A 17,200-nucleotide genomic window follows, 5' to 3' on the forward strand; every position below is an offset into this window, starting at 1 on the left:
AGGTACAGTGCTGTCCCAAATATGAAAACAATCAAGGTTCTGTCGATAAGGAACATGTGATGGTGGTGATGGCTGTTGAGTAAACAATCCACAGTGCCTGCCATGATTGGATCAGTCCTGGATTTGGGTTTTCCCAGCTAGGTATAGAATCAGAATGAGGAAGCAATGGTGTTGAAAGCATGGGAGAGAATCGTTTGACATGGTTGATCATGAGATTTAGCCTGGATAAGAGAGGAGGTAAAGATGATGGTTTGGAAGAAGCTGATGGCTTGAGGGACTAAATGAGTTTAAACTCATTTAGTTGAAACTCATAGTTTAGAGCAAGTTTAGGAGGACAGAGAGTAAGAACCTGAAAAAAGGCCTTGAAAAGGGCTTCTTCATTTACAAAAAGTCCAGGGAATATTTGCAACGGTCATGATTTGTGTATCCAGGAACAAGCATTGATTGAACACATCAGTGAAGAGAAATCCAATTGAATACACATTTATTGAGAGCCCATTATGCAGAACAAACACTTCAGGAAGTAAAGGTTAAGCATTTCCTCTCCAGGAATGACATGTATAATGATTCTCCTTGTCTCCACCTTCATTCTTTATGATGCCAACCAGATCCACATGTATGACTTTCCATGAGGAGCTGAATGTTCTAGTTTTAGTATTTTCTCTTCACTTGTCCTGGAAAACATGCCCCCCCCCCATCCAAGACGTTTAGATTAAAGGTAGATGTAAGGATAAAACAAACAAACAAACAAATGAATGAACGAATGAATGACAACAAAACAGAAAGAAACAGCAGGAGTGGGTTAAAGCCAGAAAGATCCATCCAGCAGGCAATGATGGCATCATATCCTAGCATTTTGGAATCCTAGGAAAGGTGTGGCCTTCTTTAGCTTACAGTGGGAAGACTTCTCAAAAATCCAGGTTGAAGAATTCTTTTTTTGAAAAAAAGTTTGGATATAGTATCCTACTCTAGAATTTCAGCCCCCTGGATGTTGGGTTTTGTCCATAAAGAAAGGCTAGACTCTAAGCTCCTTGAAGGCAGGTACTGTGTTGGTCTTATTGCTTTTTGTACGTCCACCGCCTACCATAGTGTCTTACACATTGTAGAACTCAACAAATACTCTCTTTGCCCCCTACAAGCTCCAGCTTGGTTTAGATGCCTCAGGCCCCACAGAGGAACAAATATCTCATACAGCAGCCCATGAGGATAGGAATTTCTGACTCAGTTATAAGAGTCACTGTATGCAGAAAGTCCAAAGCTATGCCTTCTTTCCTGGTATTTATGGTTCATTCACAGAAGTTCCCGCCCAGTCAAGCATATGACTTTTCCCATAAACAGTATTCCCTGGTTATACAGCTGACCTTCCAATGTTATCAAATGCCTGGGGAACAGAGCTAGAATGTTAACCCAAGATCAAAGTTGTCCATAAAGGACAGAGGGTTTTGTTAGCTTTTTACTCATACTCTGTGCATAAAAAAATAAAAGCTTCAGAAATTCTTTTAATTAAAGCAAATGTATTTCTTAAATGCAGCTACATATAAAATATATTATAAATATATAATATATCATATGTAAATATATGATATATAATTCCCTTTTAAAAGATATACTCATTCAATTTCCACAATGTTAAGCAATAATAATAATAATAATAATAAAGCTTTCTTATTCATTGTGGGAAACCAGTAGCTGGAGTGCTGGCAGCTTTATTATTTTGGATTATCTGGGAAACGTTTCAAAGGTCACAGCCAAATGTTAGCACCTACCACAATTTTACTCTTATTGAGAATGATTAAGCTTAATATATATAAGAAAAATTTCCAATCAGCTGACGTGACTGTCCTAAAACTTTTTAGCTGGTTCCATTTTCCTCTTGGTTCTTTTGGAAAGATTTAGAATGAATTCCCTTTCCCTCCCTCCAATAAGGAATAGATGTTTCTTCAGTGACCTCAATATTTCCACGGCTGAAGAAAATCCCATATTTTCTCAAGAAATGTAGAAGACAATGTATCAGAAATTTCTCAGTTTTGTTTAGCTTAAAAACAACATATTCTAAGGCTCTTTGGCTAGCAGATGTGGTAGGCACGTACATGGAAGGCTTAAAACCAAATGAGATTGGGAGAATTTTTATGGATTTTGAGCTTTGGAGCCCATCTGGCTCATCTAGTGACATGGTTTCTTACAAGTATATTCTCTCATTTTTCTAAAAGAGCAATTAGGGGACAACTGTGGAGAGAAGTCTCAGATAGTACTGGGAGCTTATTCCTTGGTGCGTTGGTCCTGAGTTAGCTCAATGGAAGAACAGACGAAAACCAGCAACCAAGTTCCAGAGAGGTTCCCTTTCTAACAGGACCATTTCCTCTCCCAGGAAGGTCCCATTATCACATGCACTCCTCCTCTATAGGTATGTGGAGCATCTGGGGTGGGGTTCCTCTCCTGGATCCTTTCTGTGGTATCCACTAACTCCGTGGGGCTCAAGTCCACCTCTCTTTAGACAGTGAGATTTCAGGGGATGATGGCCGCTCTGCTATGTCTATGATTGTAAGTCTCCCGCTAAAGGATTCTACATTAGATGGTAGTGGTGCTGGTGATGTTTTACCCATACTTTAAATGACAGGAATATATAGAACAGCCAGATTAGGCACTGTTAGTGGGCAAGGAAGAGTCACTGAGAAACAATACGATGGGAATGAGGAATGCAAACCAGACCATCAGGAAAAGAACTCTTCTCCATACCCTGCAAGAAAGGGAGCTTGTACTAAGACATGGAGAGGAAGTTCAGGGTGTCAAGGGGTAAAACGTTAGAATAAGTCACAAGTCTTCTTACCTCACTGGGTTTTGAGTCAGGACCAAACCTGCTGGAAAGTGTATGAGTCTCAGGCTCAGATTTAGATTTGATGATCTCGCCAAACCACTTTCGGACCTGGAACATCAAAGGAAATGCTAGGATTGTTTTTGTTAACAATGGAGAAGAGAAAAGTCAGTGAGTTAGAAAGACGATAGAGACATTATGAAAAACTTTTCCTACAAAATGTGGTATATGCATACAGTGGAATGTTATTTATTCCTTAAAAAGGAATAAAATTCTGACACATGTTATAACATGGGTGAACCTTGAAGACATTACACTGAGTGAAATATATGAACCAGACACAAAAGGGCAAATATTGTATGATTCCACATGAATGAGATCCTTATAATAGTCAAATTAATTGAGACAAAGTAGAATAGTGGTTACCAGGGGCTTGGCAGGGGAGAATGGGGCATTATTGTTTAAGGGGTACAGTTTGGGATGATCAAAAAGTTCTAGAATGGATGGTGGTGATCGTTGCATGACAACGTGAATATATTTAATGCCACTGATCTGTACACTTAAGCATGGTTAAAATGATAAATTTTATTATATATACTTTATCACAATAATTTTTTCATTTGTTGTAGAAAATTAACAAAATATGCATATGCAAAGGAAGAAAATAGAAGTCACACATAGTTCCTCAATCTAGCAAAAAATCACTGATCATGTTTTGGTGGTATCCTTCCATGTGTCTTGGTTTGGGGTCCCCCAGAGGCAGACCCTGAGACAAGGGTTCAAGTGCAAAGAGTTCATTTGAGGGGTGATCCCAGCAAACACCAGTAGATCAGTGGGGAAGTGAGATTGGGAAGGGAAGGCAGCTAGTAAAGGATGCATAATCCTTCCCACTGTGGACATCTGGGGTTCAGTGCCACTCGGGGGCTCTGAAGACAACGGAGGACACACCTCAGAGTCATCCCACCCCAGGGACAAGGGAGCTGGGGCATCTATCTACCAGCTCCCGTCAGTCATTGGTTGATGGCTGCTGTAAAGGGCCATTACTCTCTGGCACCACCAGCTTGCCCTGTGTGTAAAGCAGGCATGTCCTGTGGGCAGTAAGAAGCCCACAGGCACAGAGTCACAGGTGTTTACAATAAGCAACCCTGGGCATGTAGAATATAATGCCAAAGTGATATGAGAGAGACATCAACAACATCTGCTACATCAAGGTTTCCAACTTTGGCACTACTGACATTTTGAGTTGGATCATCCTTTGTAGTGGGGACTATCCTATGCACCATAGGATGTTTAGCAATATCTCTGGCCTCTACCAACTAGTTGTCAGTAGTACCCTTTCCCTTAGTTGTGACAATCAAAAGTGTCCCCAGACATTGATAAATGTCCCCCCTGGGGGTGGCAAAATTGCTTGAGAATAAGTGGTGTTTTTCCATATACACCATTACCCACACGTAAATAAATATATAACATAGCATAAGCAATGAATATTTATATACGTTATATAAACAAAATAGAACCCTTCTGGAGCAATGTTTTGAAACTTGTTCTTTCACTAATATATTAAAAAAATTTTTTTAAATTATTTATTTTATTGATGTATATTTGATTTACAATGTTGTGTTAGTTTCTGGTGTATAGCAAATTGATTCATTTATACATACATATGTATATATTCTTTTACATATTTTTTCCATTATGGTTTATTACAAGATATTGAATATAGTTCCCTGTGCTATACAGTAGGTCCTCATTGTTTATATATTTTATATATGATAGTTTGTGTCTGCTAATACCAAACTCCTAACTTATCCCTCCCTCCCCCTCCTTTCCCTTTTGGTAAAAATGTTTGTTTTCTATGTCTGTGAGTCTGTTTCAGTTTTGTAAATAAGTTCGTTTGTATCATATTTTAGATTCCACATATATTCACTAATATATTTTGAATATCCTTCCAGTCATAAAATATTCTTGTGCCCAGACAAAAATTAACATTTGAATGGTCTATGCCTAGCTCATCCTTTGTTCTCTAGGGAGTGTCTGCTCTGTCAGCTCAGTTTCTTCCTCTCTCCTATCCTCAGAGGAGCTGTTCTTCCTTTCCTAGTTTGGTTCTTTGGGCGTGTAGATGCAGAGTGATGAAAAGAGGGAGAGAGGAAGGAGCGAGAGAGAGAGAGAAAGAGAAGAGGAAGAGGAGGAGAAGGAGGGAGGAAGAGGAGGAGGAGGAGGAGGAGGAAGAGGAAGAAGAGTATCAGGAAAGAAAGAGTATCAGTCAGGACATGTTTTGCTGCAGTAACAAACGACCTCAAAATCTTAGTGGCCGAGCTCAACAAAGCTCAGCTGGACTATGTGTCTTCTTCATGGTATTTGAGAAGTACAAATAAAGAACTTGGGTGATTTTGTATTTCTTCTGGCTGCTGGAATATCTTTATTTGGCCATTGCACCTCCTGGCCTGGACCATGTGGATCCAAGTTTCATTGGGGTTTCAGTCTTTTACATTATATTTAATAGTTGCATAGAATCCTGTTCTATAGATGAGTATAACTTAACTAAATCTAAGTAGAAGTATGTCAACATGGTTCAATAGTATACAGCACGGTAGCATCTTGCCTGGGGTTCAATTCTAGAGCCAGCATGCAGTTCACATTACCCCTGAGCACCCCTTAGTAAGGAACCATCTTAGAGATTTATCTCAACAAGCCCAAAGCAGCCAGTATTTCCCAAGTGTCAGACGCACACTGTTTCTTTTGTTCAGCTGCAGACACATGAATTGGCTTGTGTTTAGTAGCCATATTGAATACAAAATATATATCTTGAAAAACTGGAAGCTCACACTGTGAGCTGCCTCAGGCACTGAGATGAACTGGTGGAAGAGTACAAATAAGTCTTTTGCACTGTGCTCACTCAGGTGCATACATCCACCGAGAAGAGTTGCTTACAGTTTTCTTTGGCTGTACATGTAGATGGATGGGTAGATGAATAGAAGCATAGGTATATGGACAGATATGTGATTAAGCAAACATAGCACAACGTTACTTACAGAATCTAGGTGATTGGTATGTGCGTGTTCACTACATAATTCTTTCAACTTTTTCGTATATTTGAAAATGTTTATGATCAAATGTTAGAAAAACTATATTATTATGTAATTTCATTATAGAGCTATTAAAACATTAGTAGAGAGGCTATACATCACATGGAAATGTGTTTAAGAGTTCATGTTAAGGGGTGTGGTAGATTGCTTTATTGATCTCAGTTATTCACTCCTCTGTAGTAGTATTACACCCTGTCTTAGCTTCGTGGTGAATGGAGTGTTTTTCTCCCATTGACTTTGGGCTTGGACATGGGATCTTATTTGGCCAATGAAATATTGGTGGAGGTGATGCAAGCAGAATCACCTTGAAACGGCCTTGCTCAGTAGAGCTTGCCTTCTTGTGATTTTGCCATTGTTATAAGAAGAAATTATGTTAGGTAGATGCTCCCCTTTCTCCCAAGCCTCAGGGTCACAAAGAGCAGACCTGAACATGATCTGCATCCTGGAGCCAGGCCAAGCTGTGCCCAGCCAAGATCAGCTGAACCCCAATCAAGCTGCAGACTCCAGAATGAGAAAAGTAAATATTTGTGTTTAAGCCACTGAGATTTTTGAGGTTGTTTGTTACACGGCAATAGATGACTATTACGCATGGGGAAGTTGAAGAAAAACATGATATTTCCTTGATGTAGCAATTATTTACTTTCTGAAAGCCATTAATCAATTGATGTTACAATCAATAGCATCGCACAGTAGAGAAAATATAGGGAGTGTTTACACACTACTCACAAGTGCCTATGAAAATTTAGAGAACGTGGATTTGAATGTTCATTAAACTACATATCTCCAAATTTTTCTTAACTTTAAAACAATAAAGAAAGAGATCACAGTTTACCTGCTGGCTGAGGAGGCAGTAGACCAGGAAAATGAAGAAACCCTGAAGGCTGTTGATGATGGTGAAGAGGTAGGCCATGACATGGGCAGCTGGGCCTATCTGCAAGAAGCCCAGAAACCATGAGCATCCCAGGATGAAGAGCTGAGCTGTTGCTTTGAGTGTCAGCATCCTGAGGGGAGTAGTAATCAATAATGTAAGAAAGCTAATGATGGACATGAATACTCCTACGGCATTGTTGTTAATGGTGAAGACTCTGGAGCTAGAATGCCTGGGTTTAAATCCGAGGCAGCACTAATTAACTGTGGGACCTTGGGCAAGTTACTGTCTGGCGTTTTTTTTTTTTTTTTTTTTTTTTTTTTTTTTTTTTTTTTTTTTATCACTCCACGTGGCTTGGGAGATCTTATTTCCCTGACTAGGGATCGAACCTGGGCCATGGGAGTGAAAGCGTTGAGTCCTAACCACAGCACCACCAGGGAATCCCTACTTTTCTGTAACTCAGTTCCCTAATCTTTGTAATAGTCCTATTTCATAGGGTTGCTGCAAAGATTAAATGAGACCTTAACATATGTAAAGTATTTAGGACAGTATATAGAACAAAATTAGTACCATACATATGTAAAGCATTGTAAAACTGCAAAGATAAAGCTCTTTATCTCTCTCTCTATATATCATTTATAGATGGAGGGGGTCATAATTTGTTATTCAAACAGGGAGGCTTTTGAGATCAAAAGTGGTGCTATTCAGGGGAACTATATTCAATATGTTGTAATAACCTATAATGGAAAAGAATCTGAAAAAGAATATACATATATATGTGTGTAACTGAATCACTTTTTTGTACACCTGAAACTAACAGAACGTTGTAAATCAACTATGCTTCAATGAAAAAGGAGTGTTGTTAATAATTACAATGCATCAACAAACATAAACTGGGACCATCCCAGGCAAACTGAGATGTAAGGTCACCCTACTTTTGTATCTATATATTCCTAATTTTAAAATATCGTATTACATAAGTGATAAAAGCTAGTTGAGGAACAATTTGTGTAGTGGCACTATTGTATGTGAGCCTGTCTGTTCTACAGAAAATGCACAGAAAAAGGTCTGGGAAAATATCAGACATATCATATCATGCAGTTTGTTACCCCTGGATTCCCTGGGAGGTAAAAGTAGCAGGAAAAGAGGGAGTAAGCAACTTTCACTTTTAACTTTATATATTTTGAAAACTTTTGACAAATAATAAACAAATAACAAATGTGTTATTTTTGTGATTACAATGAAAACCTCAACAAATTACATGTTCAAATTAAGACGGATGCTGAAAAATAAAAGAAATACTCATAGTTTCCAATTTTTTGAAATAGTATTATACAAAATATATTTTAACCTAAATCCTTCCTGAACCTATTGCCTCTTGTGCTGTGTGGCCAAAGCTGTATTCTTCCATTCTCCTTTTCTTCCATTTAGTGTTAGATCTCTTCGCTTTTTGAGATTTATCAAGGACACATGGCTACCCAGTTAGAGACTTCATTTCCCAGCCTCCCTTGCAGCTAGGTGTCACCATGTGACCAAGGTCTAGCCAATGGGATATGAGCAAATGTGGAACTTGCAACTTCCATGTCAACTCCTTCCCACATATGGGATACTGATAAAGACAACATCCTAGGGGATGGTGGGGCAACACAATAGAAAGAAAGTGAGTCCTTGGATCACTCTGTGGAGCAGAGCTTCCCATTAGCCCTGGACTGTTTACCTCTGGTCTGTGGCGTGAGAATAAAATAAACTTCTATTTCACTCCCTTTTTTGGGTCACAGAAATTTAGCCTGTACTCTAGTGAATACAGCTTCTCATTAATTGTGATAGTGGAAGATGGTAGTGGTCTTGCTAGTCCTTAGAGCCTGGCTGTGGGGTGTATGTCTGTGTCAATATGTAGGAGGGACCAGTAGGAAGTGAGTAGAGGAAAAGGGGGTTAGAAAATACCACTTGCTTCATCTTACTTTATATTCTTGATGGTTGACACTTCACTGTTGAGGGAGGAAAGTTTTCTTTTCAAAATCCAAAGAACCAAGAGAAAAAATACAAAATTCACCTGCAAGAATGACACAGACCATGTAGAATACAAGTTAAAATGTACTATGTCCACTGTAAATTGTACACAGCTCCTACCTCCCTGCACATGGGTTTGAATTGGTAGCAGGTTGAAAAATCAAATCATACAACCGGGAAAATATATGTCCCTTGTGCTATCTTGCACCCATGTCTGGTGCTTCTTCTTAGGTCAGGAACATCAGAGCCACATATTCACTCACACAGATAATGGCACAGATGGGGCCGAGGAAAGCCCAGATGAATTTCTGGTCCAGGTGGAGCCAGCAGCTGGGAAAAATGGGAAAAGGGACACAAAGAGAGATCAGAGAAAACACATGAAATGGATATGAAATGACACCTTTTCCTAACAGAGAATTTTCCAATGTCTCCTGAAAATGTCAGCTGACAATGAAGGCTTTAATTGTTCACTACCATGTGTTACTGCTACATTAAACATTTTACAGGCACAGTCCTGTTGAATTTTCACACTAGTATTCTGAAGGTGGGACCATGGAGATGACCATTATCCCCATTTCACTAATGAGGGGACTGAGAATTAAGGACTTGAGGTCACAAATTATGGGAGAGGTAAAGCTGGGAACCTAACTGCAAAATTCTCCCCTTCCAGAGCCTTTTACATCATTCTTCCCTGCCTCACTGGGAAAGAGATTAGAGCCCTTATACTCAAGGGGAAAGTAGAGTGCATTTGATGTGAATATCCCAATCATCACTATTAACACTGCCTTCAAATATGTCCATGGCACAAGGTTAGAGTCAAGCTCACTAATCAGGTGTTCCATAAAGATGAGGCCTGGATGCTGCAGAAATGGCCACGATCACAGCCGGGACTCCATAGCCCACTGGGAACATGAGCTTCTTCATGAACCTGTTGATACTGGAGTGGTTGACCACCATCAGGTTGCGTGCAGTGAGGAAGAGGTGCAGCCCCTCCAGCAGCATCCAGACGAAGGAGGCCAGGTAGAAATAGTGTAAGACACCTGCAATGATGGCACACAGCACCTGGGGAAGGAGGAAGGTGTCACCAGGAGGGATTGTCAGGGTGGAGCATGGCCCCAGGACCTCTCTTTTATACTGACACTGAGTTCAGAACACCTGGTATTAGACCAAGGTCATTGAAGGTAAAGGTGGTTGATAATCAACGGCAGCACACCTCACCTTGGCACCTCTCCCCCAACCTCCCTCTGGGGCCCAAGCCTATTTTATTAAGGTGTCCAATGCAGCATGGCTCCGTGAACTCATCAGCATACACTGGGGGCAGGGCAGGGGTATTTTGGGACAGCATAAGTACCTTGATCTCAGTTCTATCAACGGCTGTTAGGAAGAGCAGGTGGGCCAGGAAGAGGCAGAGTGAGAGCTGCAGATGGAGCGAGGTGCTGGTGTTCTGGATGGCTTTGCACAGCAGGAAGGTGAGGGCTGCCAGGAGGAGGCACAGCAGAGAGAAGCTCAGCCCCACGTAGGTGATCACAGTTAGTGCGGGATCCTCCTCCTGGGAGTGAGCAGAGAGGAGCTCACAGTCAGGCTTTCCTGCTCTGGGATTATACTCCCCCACCCCTTGGAATGTGGCATCCCAACATAGGCAGATCACCTTCATCTCTGCAAGGAGGGGAGGGATGCAGGACTTCCTGTGTGCTGTCACCCAGCCTATGTCATCAGTACTCTGACCCCTCGTCTAGGATATATGTCCCGTCTGACTTTCTCCCACCACCTTTGCTGCTGCCACCCAAATCCTGACCACCATCATCTCTCTACCAGTCCACTCCTCCTGCACCACCATCCATTCTTGACCCAGGAGCCAGAGGTTTCTTCTAATAACATAAGTATGCAGCATCCCTGATGCAAATTCTCTATTGCCTTTCCATTGTAATTGGAGTGAAATCTAAATTCCTGACCATAGCATTTGAAGTCTGATGCATTTTCCCTGTGCCCTTTTCTCCAACCTGAACTTTTCCACTTCCCTCTCATTCACTCTGCTCCAACCACATTTATTTCTGGAACACACCAAGTTTGTTCTCTCTCAGGACCTTTACACATACATGTATCTCTTTTTGGGATGCTCTTCCCTGAAACCTTTTTTCATTGAGGTAAAATCCAAATAATATAAAACTAACCATTTTACGCTGTACAAATTAGTGACTTTTAGTACATTCACAGTGTTGTGCAACCACTACCTCTCTCTAGTTCCAAAACATTTTAATCACCCCAAAATAAAACCCCATGCCCATTAAGAAGTTACCCCCTATTCTCCCCTTCTCCCAGCCCCTAGAAACCATCAATTTGTTCTGTCTCTATGGATTTGCCTTTTCTAGACATTTCATATAACTGGAATCCTACAATATGTGGTCCTTTGTGTCTAACTTCTTCCAATCAGCATGGTATTTTTGAGATTCATCCACATTGTAATCCCACTGACTTAATATTCAGATTTCAGCTTGAATAGTTAATTCTCCTCTAACCATGTTATCTAAAGTAACACACTTCTGTAATCACTCCAGACACGCGCTCTTTAAAAATTTTCCTTATAGCATTTATGGCCACCTAAGCAGGGCCTCAAAAAGGATTAGCTTGAGGAATTCAATGTTTACATCATACCTCTCTGTGGAAGGCCATGAGGACGGCGAAACTGGACAGGTGAGTACAACTGCATATACTGTGAGTCTTGTTTGCTTGTATCAGGAAACAGCCCTCCATGGACCAGTGGCCGCCCTCCTTTGTACCTTTCCAGTAGACGCAGAAGACCTTTTTGATACTGGGCTTTACCTGAGAATAGAACAGGTTAATCATGTCCTTCCTTGGGAGGGACGGCTCTCAGAGTGTCAGTCTATGCTGGTGGGGTGCAAAGAGGTGACACCATGGGTTAGGAGAGATCAGGTGATTTCTATTTTAAGTGAAGACGATGACCACCAGGAACCTGTCCGCGTAGTCCCAACTCTATTGGGATTCCGCATAACAGAAAATGAGCCCACCTCTCTCTGCGAGCCAGAATTTTACAAGATGTCATTGGTTTCAGGACTTTATCCTCCAACATGGGAGTCAAATAAAAATAGAGTATAAGGCTCACTTAAATTTTTCTCCCAAATACTCTCTAAGCCAAATTTCCCTCATCTCTTCACATCAATTCTGCCCTGACCGCTTACCACACAATAATTGCTCGTACAATGACAGGGGTAGTGTAGGGAAGAAACATCACCAGGAGAGAGTAAAGTTAGTTTTCAATCTCTTTTTTTTTTGTCCCAAAGATGTCCGTAGCATCACTTGATCTGGCCAAGGATGTGAGTTGGATGCTCTCCTATTTGGGGGCTGTATCTCCTTTGATAATCCACCAGACCATCCCCAGATACCTTGCTTCACTTCCATTGCTCCATGCCATACATGAAAAATTCCATTCCTAGATTTTATGCATCAGATGGAGAAAACCTACCTTTCCTCACCTTCCCCCACTTAATTCTTATTTTCTTAAAAATTAAAAAAAATTTGATTTATTTTTTCCAGCCTTATTGAGATTTAATTGACATATAACATTGTGTAAGTTTAAGGTGTATGATGTAATGATTCGATATATGTATATATTGCCAAGTGATTATTACAACAAGGTTAGTTAACATCCATCACTTCACATATTTACAATTTTTATTTTGTGGTGAAAACTTTTAAAAGCTACTCTCTTAGCAACTTTCAAATATACCATACAGTATTGTTAACTAGAGTTAACTAGAGGCACTATTCTCTCCATTACATCCCCAGAACTTATTCATCTTATAACTGGAAGTTTGTAACATTTGATCACGATTACCTCTTTCCCCCACCTTCTGTCGCTCGCAACCACCAATCTGTCCTTTGTTTCTATGAGTTTGTTTTTTCAGATTCCACATATATATGAGATCAGTCAGTATTTGTCTTTCTCTGTCTGACTTATTTCACTTAGTCATAATGCCTTCAAGGTTCATCCATGTTGTCAAAAAAATGGCAAGATTTCTTTCAACTCTTACTTTCTAAACAGTTGACTATGTCTGGCTATTAACCGTCCTGCCTTTAAGAGTTTGGGCAGAGAATGGGAAAAGGCAATGAATTATAGAAAAGTTTTTCTTCTGATTGAATTATGTAGTCTTAATAATTAATTCCAGGCTTCTGTGCAAGAATAAATAGTATGTCTCAGTTCAAATTTCACAGATGTAGGAGGTATCTGCAATTAAAAAAATTCCACGAACTAGAATGATGCTTGCTGCCCAAGAGAAATATCATGTGAGTCACTTATGTAATTTGAAAATTTCTACTACCACATTAAAAAAGGAAAAGAAACAGGTCAAATTAATTTTAATAAAATATGTTATTTAAAGCACTATATTCAAAATAATATCTTTTAATATGTCAATATAAATCAATACATGTAATCAGTGTAACATTATTGAGATGCTTAACACATTGTTTTTCTTACCAAGTCTTCAAAGTCTGGAAATACTGAATCTAAACCTGGAAATACTAAGTCTTCAAAATCTCAGTTCAGACTCACCATATTTCAAATGCTCAATAACTATAGTTGTCTCCTGGCTATGATATTGCACAGTGCAGGTCCAGAATCATTGACTTGGGAGTATTTGAAAATTGTTTGGTCTAACATCCATGAAACCTAAGCAAGTACAAATTGCGGCTTTGACCCACCTTCACGTGCTGAAAACTTAGACTCACAGCCTGGGAGAGAGGTGTGTTCCTTTTGGGTCCAATAGCAGCACTCACTACCTGGGAGTTCAGGTAAACTTGATCTGTCTCATTCGCCTCTTCAAAAAATGTTGCATTTATGATGTTTCCAAGAGAAGAGTATGAAACAAAGGCAACTACACTGGGACCTGAGGAAACAGAATAATGGAGTCTTAAAAAGTGCCACCATTCCTTCTGTTGCCCTTTCCCACTCCATACCTGCCAGACTCCCATGATCGCCACACCTGTGCTCAGCTGTGCCTAGGAAGTTTACTTTTCCTCTCCTGCTCTTCCTACTCAAATATTCACAACTCCTCCTCAAAGACCAAGCTCCAACCCAGCCTCTGGCTCGGGAAGTCTTCCCTAGACCCTCAGGCAGCTTGATTTGTCTTTCTCCAAATTCGTATTTCAAGTGCAGTCCCTGCCGTGCCAAAGAGAATTCATCTGTCCATTAATTATTTCCTGTGGATTAATCCCATTTTTCCAACAGGTACTAAACTTACTGAGTAACTAATACCGGATACTTCATTTGGAAACCACAGGGCTCCTAGCACAGTGCCAAGAATGTGGTAAATGATGAATTCTTTTAAAACATCTTTATTTTCTAAAAAAATGCAGCTTATATTTCAAACACTTAGAAAACTATAAAAAAGACATAACAGACATTTACACTCAGATTTAAAATATATTATAGTTTTGTCGTATTGGCTTCAGAATTATGTATTTTTTAAGAAATAAAATGTTTTAGATACGGCTAAAGATCCCACTATTATTTCATTCTCTTTCTTCCTTCTCGAGAAATAACCACGGACTTGAAGTGGAAGTGTGGCCTTTCCGTGAATACATTTGTAATTTTACGACATAAGCATGTTTCCGTTATAATATATAGTATTGTTTTCTGTGTTTAAAAATTCACATTAATGGTATCCCACATTGGGTATTCTTTTTTTTTAAAAATTATTTTATTTATTTTATTTTTGGCTGCATTGGGTCTTCGTTGCTGCGCGCGGGCTTTCTGTAGTTTTGGTGAGTGGGGGCTACTCTTTGTTGCGGTGCGCGGGCTTCTCATTGCGGTGGCTTCTCTTGTTGCGGAGCAACTCAAGCTGCAACAACTCTTCCCTGGGTCTTCAGCCTGCTGGCTAGGTTTTAGACTTGCTACCCTCCACAATCACAGGAGCTAATTCCTTAAAATCTCTCTTTGTCCCTGTTTCTCTCTGTCTCTCTCTCCACACCCCCCCCCCCCCCCCACTGGTTCTGTTTCTCTGGAGAACCCTGACTGATACACCTACTAATGCTTCCTGGGATCATCTCCCAAATAAAATCATTACAATTGAACTCCTTATACTTGTCCATGGACTGCTTCTGAGTGAACCTAAACTGAGACCCAGGTAGAGCAGCCCCTCAACTGCAAAGAAGTCCCTTTCATGCTGAAGAATAGAAAGCCTCTACTTTAAGAAGATTTTTTTTTTTTTTTAAGGAAAAGACTCAAATGACACAGCTTTAGGGTAACAGACCCATTAGGGAGGAGCCTATTGTTGACCTTTCCTTACTACTCACACAGTGACACGGCTCTGCGTGTCTTAGGGATTCTGCATGCAGCTACCACGTGTACCTTGTGTGTTTCCCTGGATGACGTCACTGCAATGGATATCCATGGAGTTCATTTGGGCGTTCAAGTTGAAGATGACTGCCTTGGAGCAATTGTCTGTAACAACTCGAGTTTCAACAGCTGGTAAGAAAAACAACGGGCAAGCTTACCATTATTATAAGTTTTAAAAATGTGCATAGCTACACAAACAGCTCAAATTTACTGAATGTCTAGGATGTGCCAGGCACTGGACTAAGATCCTTATACATCATCATCTTATAACAGCATCATATAACGCCATGAGGAACCATTGTTCAGATGAGGAAACTGAAGTTCAGAATTTAAGTAGGACTCTTAACTCCTGAAACCAAGTTCTTAAATAATATTCTCTAGCATATTGTCTTTGAAGCAACAATTCTGTTTCTAGGAATTTATTCTAGGAAATCAGTCATGGATAAGAGGGCAGAATTAGCTACAAGAAAGATGTAGCTAATTTCACAGCAGCAAAGATGATAATGGTGAAAAATGGGAAGTGACCTAAACGTTTAAGAAGGAATTGATTAAATAATTTATGGCTTATTTCTTTAATGGGGAACCATGCTTCCAATAAAAATGAAGTCACAGAAAAGCAGGAAATAAGGGAATTCCCTGGTGGTCCAGTGGTTAGGACTCCACGCTTCCACTGCAGGGGGCACGGGTTTGATCCCTGGTGGGGGGAACTAAGATCCTGCAAGTCACATGGCATGGCCAAAAAAAAAAAAAAAAAAAAAAAAGAGCAGGAAATAAGTTCATGAAAATATTTATCTTAAAAATCAGACAGTCTGAGACTGGTCATGAGTTGGAAATTATTCAATCTGGATGTTGAGTGCAGTAGGCTAATTATGTCTCCTTTTGTATATGTTTAAAAAAGTTAAAAAAAAGCAAGTAACAAAATAGCACTTAAAGAATGATACTATTATAAAGTAGATAGGAATATAAAAAATGATACTATTTAAATGGAACTTTATAATACTAAAGAGTGGAAAGTAGAATAATGAAAATTATAGCAATTACCAGCCCTAGTTGTAAGTGTATTATATGCAGCATTATTATCTTGTTTTATAGATGAGGAGACGAAAAAGCCCCTGAGGTAAGGGTACTGGTCATCGATTAAACAATTAGGAACTGGCCAAATCAGGAAAGATGAGAGTTACTCGTAATCTGGTTTAATTTTGAATGAAATTGTCCAGATTCTGGTTTTCCAGGAAGGTTAGGCACTGAATTTTATTTTATTAAAACAATTTAAAAGATTACTATTTTTATAGAGTATAAAGTACTTTATCATGCAAGTTGGTAAAACAAAATTGTTAGTTAGGCATACACAAATACACTGACATCTCTGAGCTGAATAAAAAGCACCGCAAACAGCATTTCTGGAGGCCAATATAGTGATATATATCAAAAGTCTATAAAATGTTTTTTTCCTTTTGACCTAACAATTCCTCTTCTATGAATTGATCCTAAGAAAACATCAAACAAATACACACAGATAAATTTTCAATGGTCTTTGTCACAGGGTTGTTTGGTAACAACCTGCACTTACCAGAATAGGGAAATAAATAAATTATAGTATAAATAAATATATAGTATAAATAAATTATATATACAATGTAACTCTATAAACCATTGAAGACAGTAACATAGGTAATGATGATGTATATGATTTACACGGAAAGATGTTAGTAATGTAGTGAGTGAGAAAGCAGGTTGTGCAAATGTATGTAAATTGTAACATACACAACAAACATGTGTCTCTTCATCAGACATGTACCTACATGGGTATCAGATTGGAGGATTGGGTTGTGGGTTCAATTTAGTTTTGTGTACATGTTTTCTCCTAATTTTTTAAAAATTTAATACTTGGCTTTGTTATGGTATCTTATTTATTTTTATTTTCAAAAACAAAAATTGTATATATTTACGGTGTACAGTATGAAGACTTGACACACACATATACATAGTGAAACGATTACCAAGGTCAAGCTAATTGACATGTCATCTCATCACATAGATATATAATGAATATGTATGACTAGTATAAT

The 17,200-nt window shown here is 39.3% G+C and overlaps 1 protein-coding gene across 3 annotated transcripts in view; it reads right to left on the reverse strand.

Annotated features, from left to right (window-relative positions):
- Nucleotides 1-484: 484 nt before the first annotated feature.
- Nucleotides 485-17,200, reverse strand: part of ADGRE3 (adhesion G protein-coupled receptor E3) — a 44,731-nt gene continuing 28,015 nt past the window's right edge. For all 3 annotated transcript variants that reach the window (XM_036845353.1, XM_036845351.1, XM_036845352.1), the window contains 10 exons: nt 15,144-15,260; nt 13,496-13,680; nt 11,429-11,596; nt 10,128-10,325; nt 9,603-9,838; nt 9,040-9,106; nt 8,728-8,819; nt 6,731-6,899; nt 2,828-2,923; nt 485-674 (listed from right to left, as the gene is read on the reverse strand). In XM_036845353.1, coding sequence (XP_036701248.1) covers nt 666-674; nt 2,828-2,923; nt 6,731-6,899; nt 8,728-8,819; nt 9,040-9,106; nt 9,603-9,838; nt 10,128-10,325; nt 11,429-11,596; nt 13,496-13,680; nt 15,144-15,260 — 1,337 coding nt within the window. In that variant the 3' untranslated portion in view covers nt 485-665. The remainder of the gene's footprint in view (nt 675-2,827; nt 2,924-6,730; nt 6,900-8,727; nt 8,820-9,039; nt 9,107-9,602; nt 9,839-10,127; nt 10,326-11,428; nt 11,597-13,495; nt 13,681-15,143; nt 15,261-17,200) is intronic.

Source organism: Balaenoptera musculus, chromosome 3 (assembly GCF_009873245.2).
Source record: "Balaenoptera musculus isolate JJ_BM4_2016_0621 chromosome 3, mBalMus1.pri.v3, whole genome shotgun sequence".
NCBI lineage: Eukaryota > Metazoa > Chordata > Mammalia > Artiodactyla > Balaenopteridae > Balaenoptera > Balaenoptera musculus.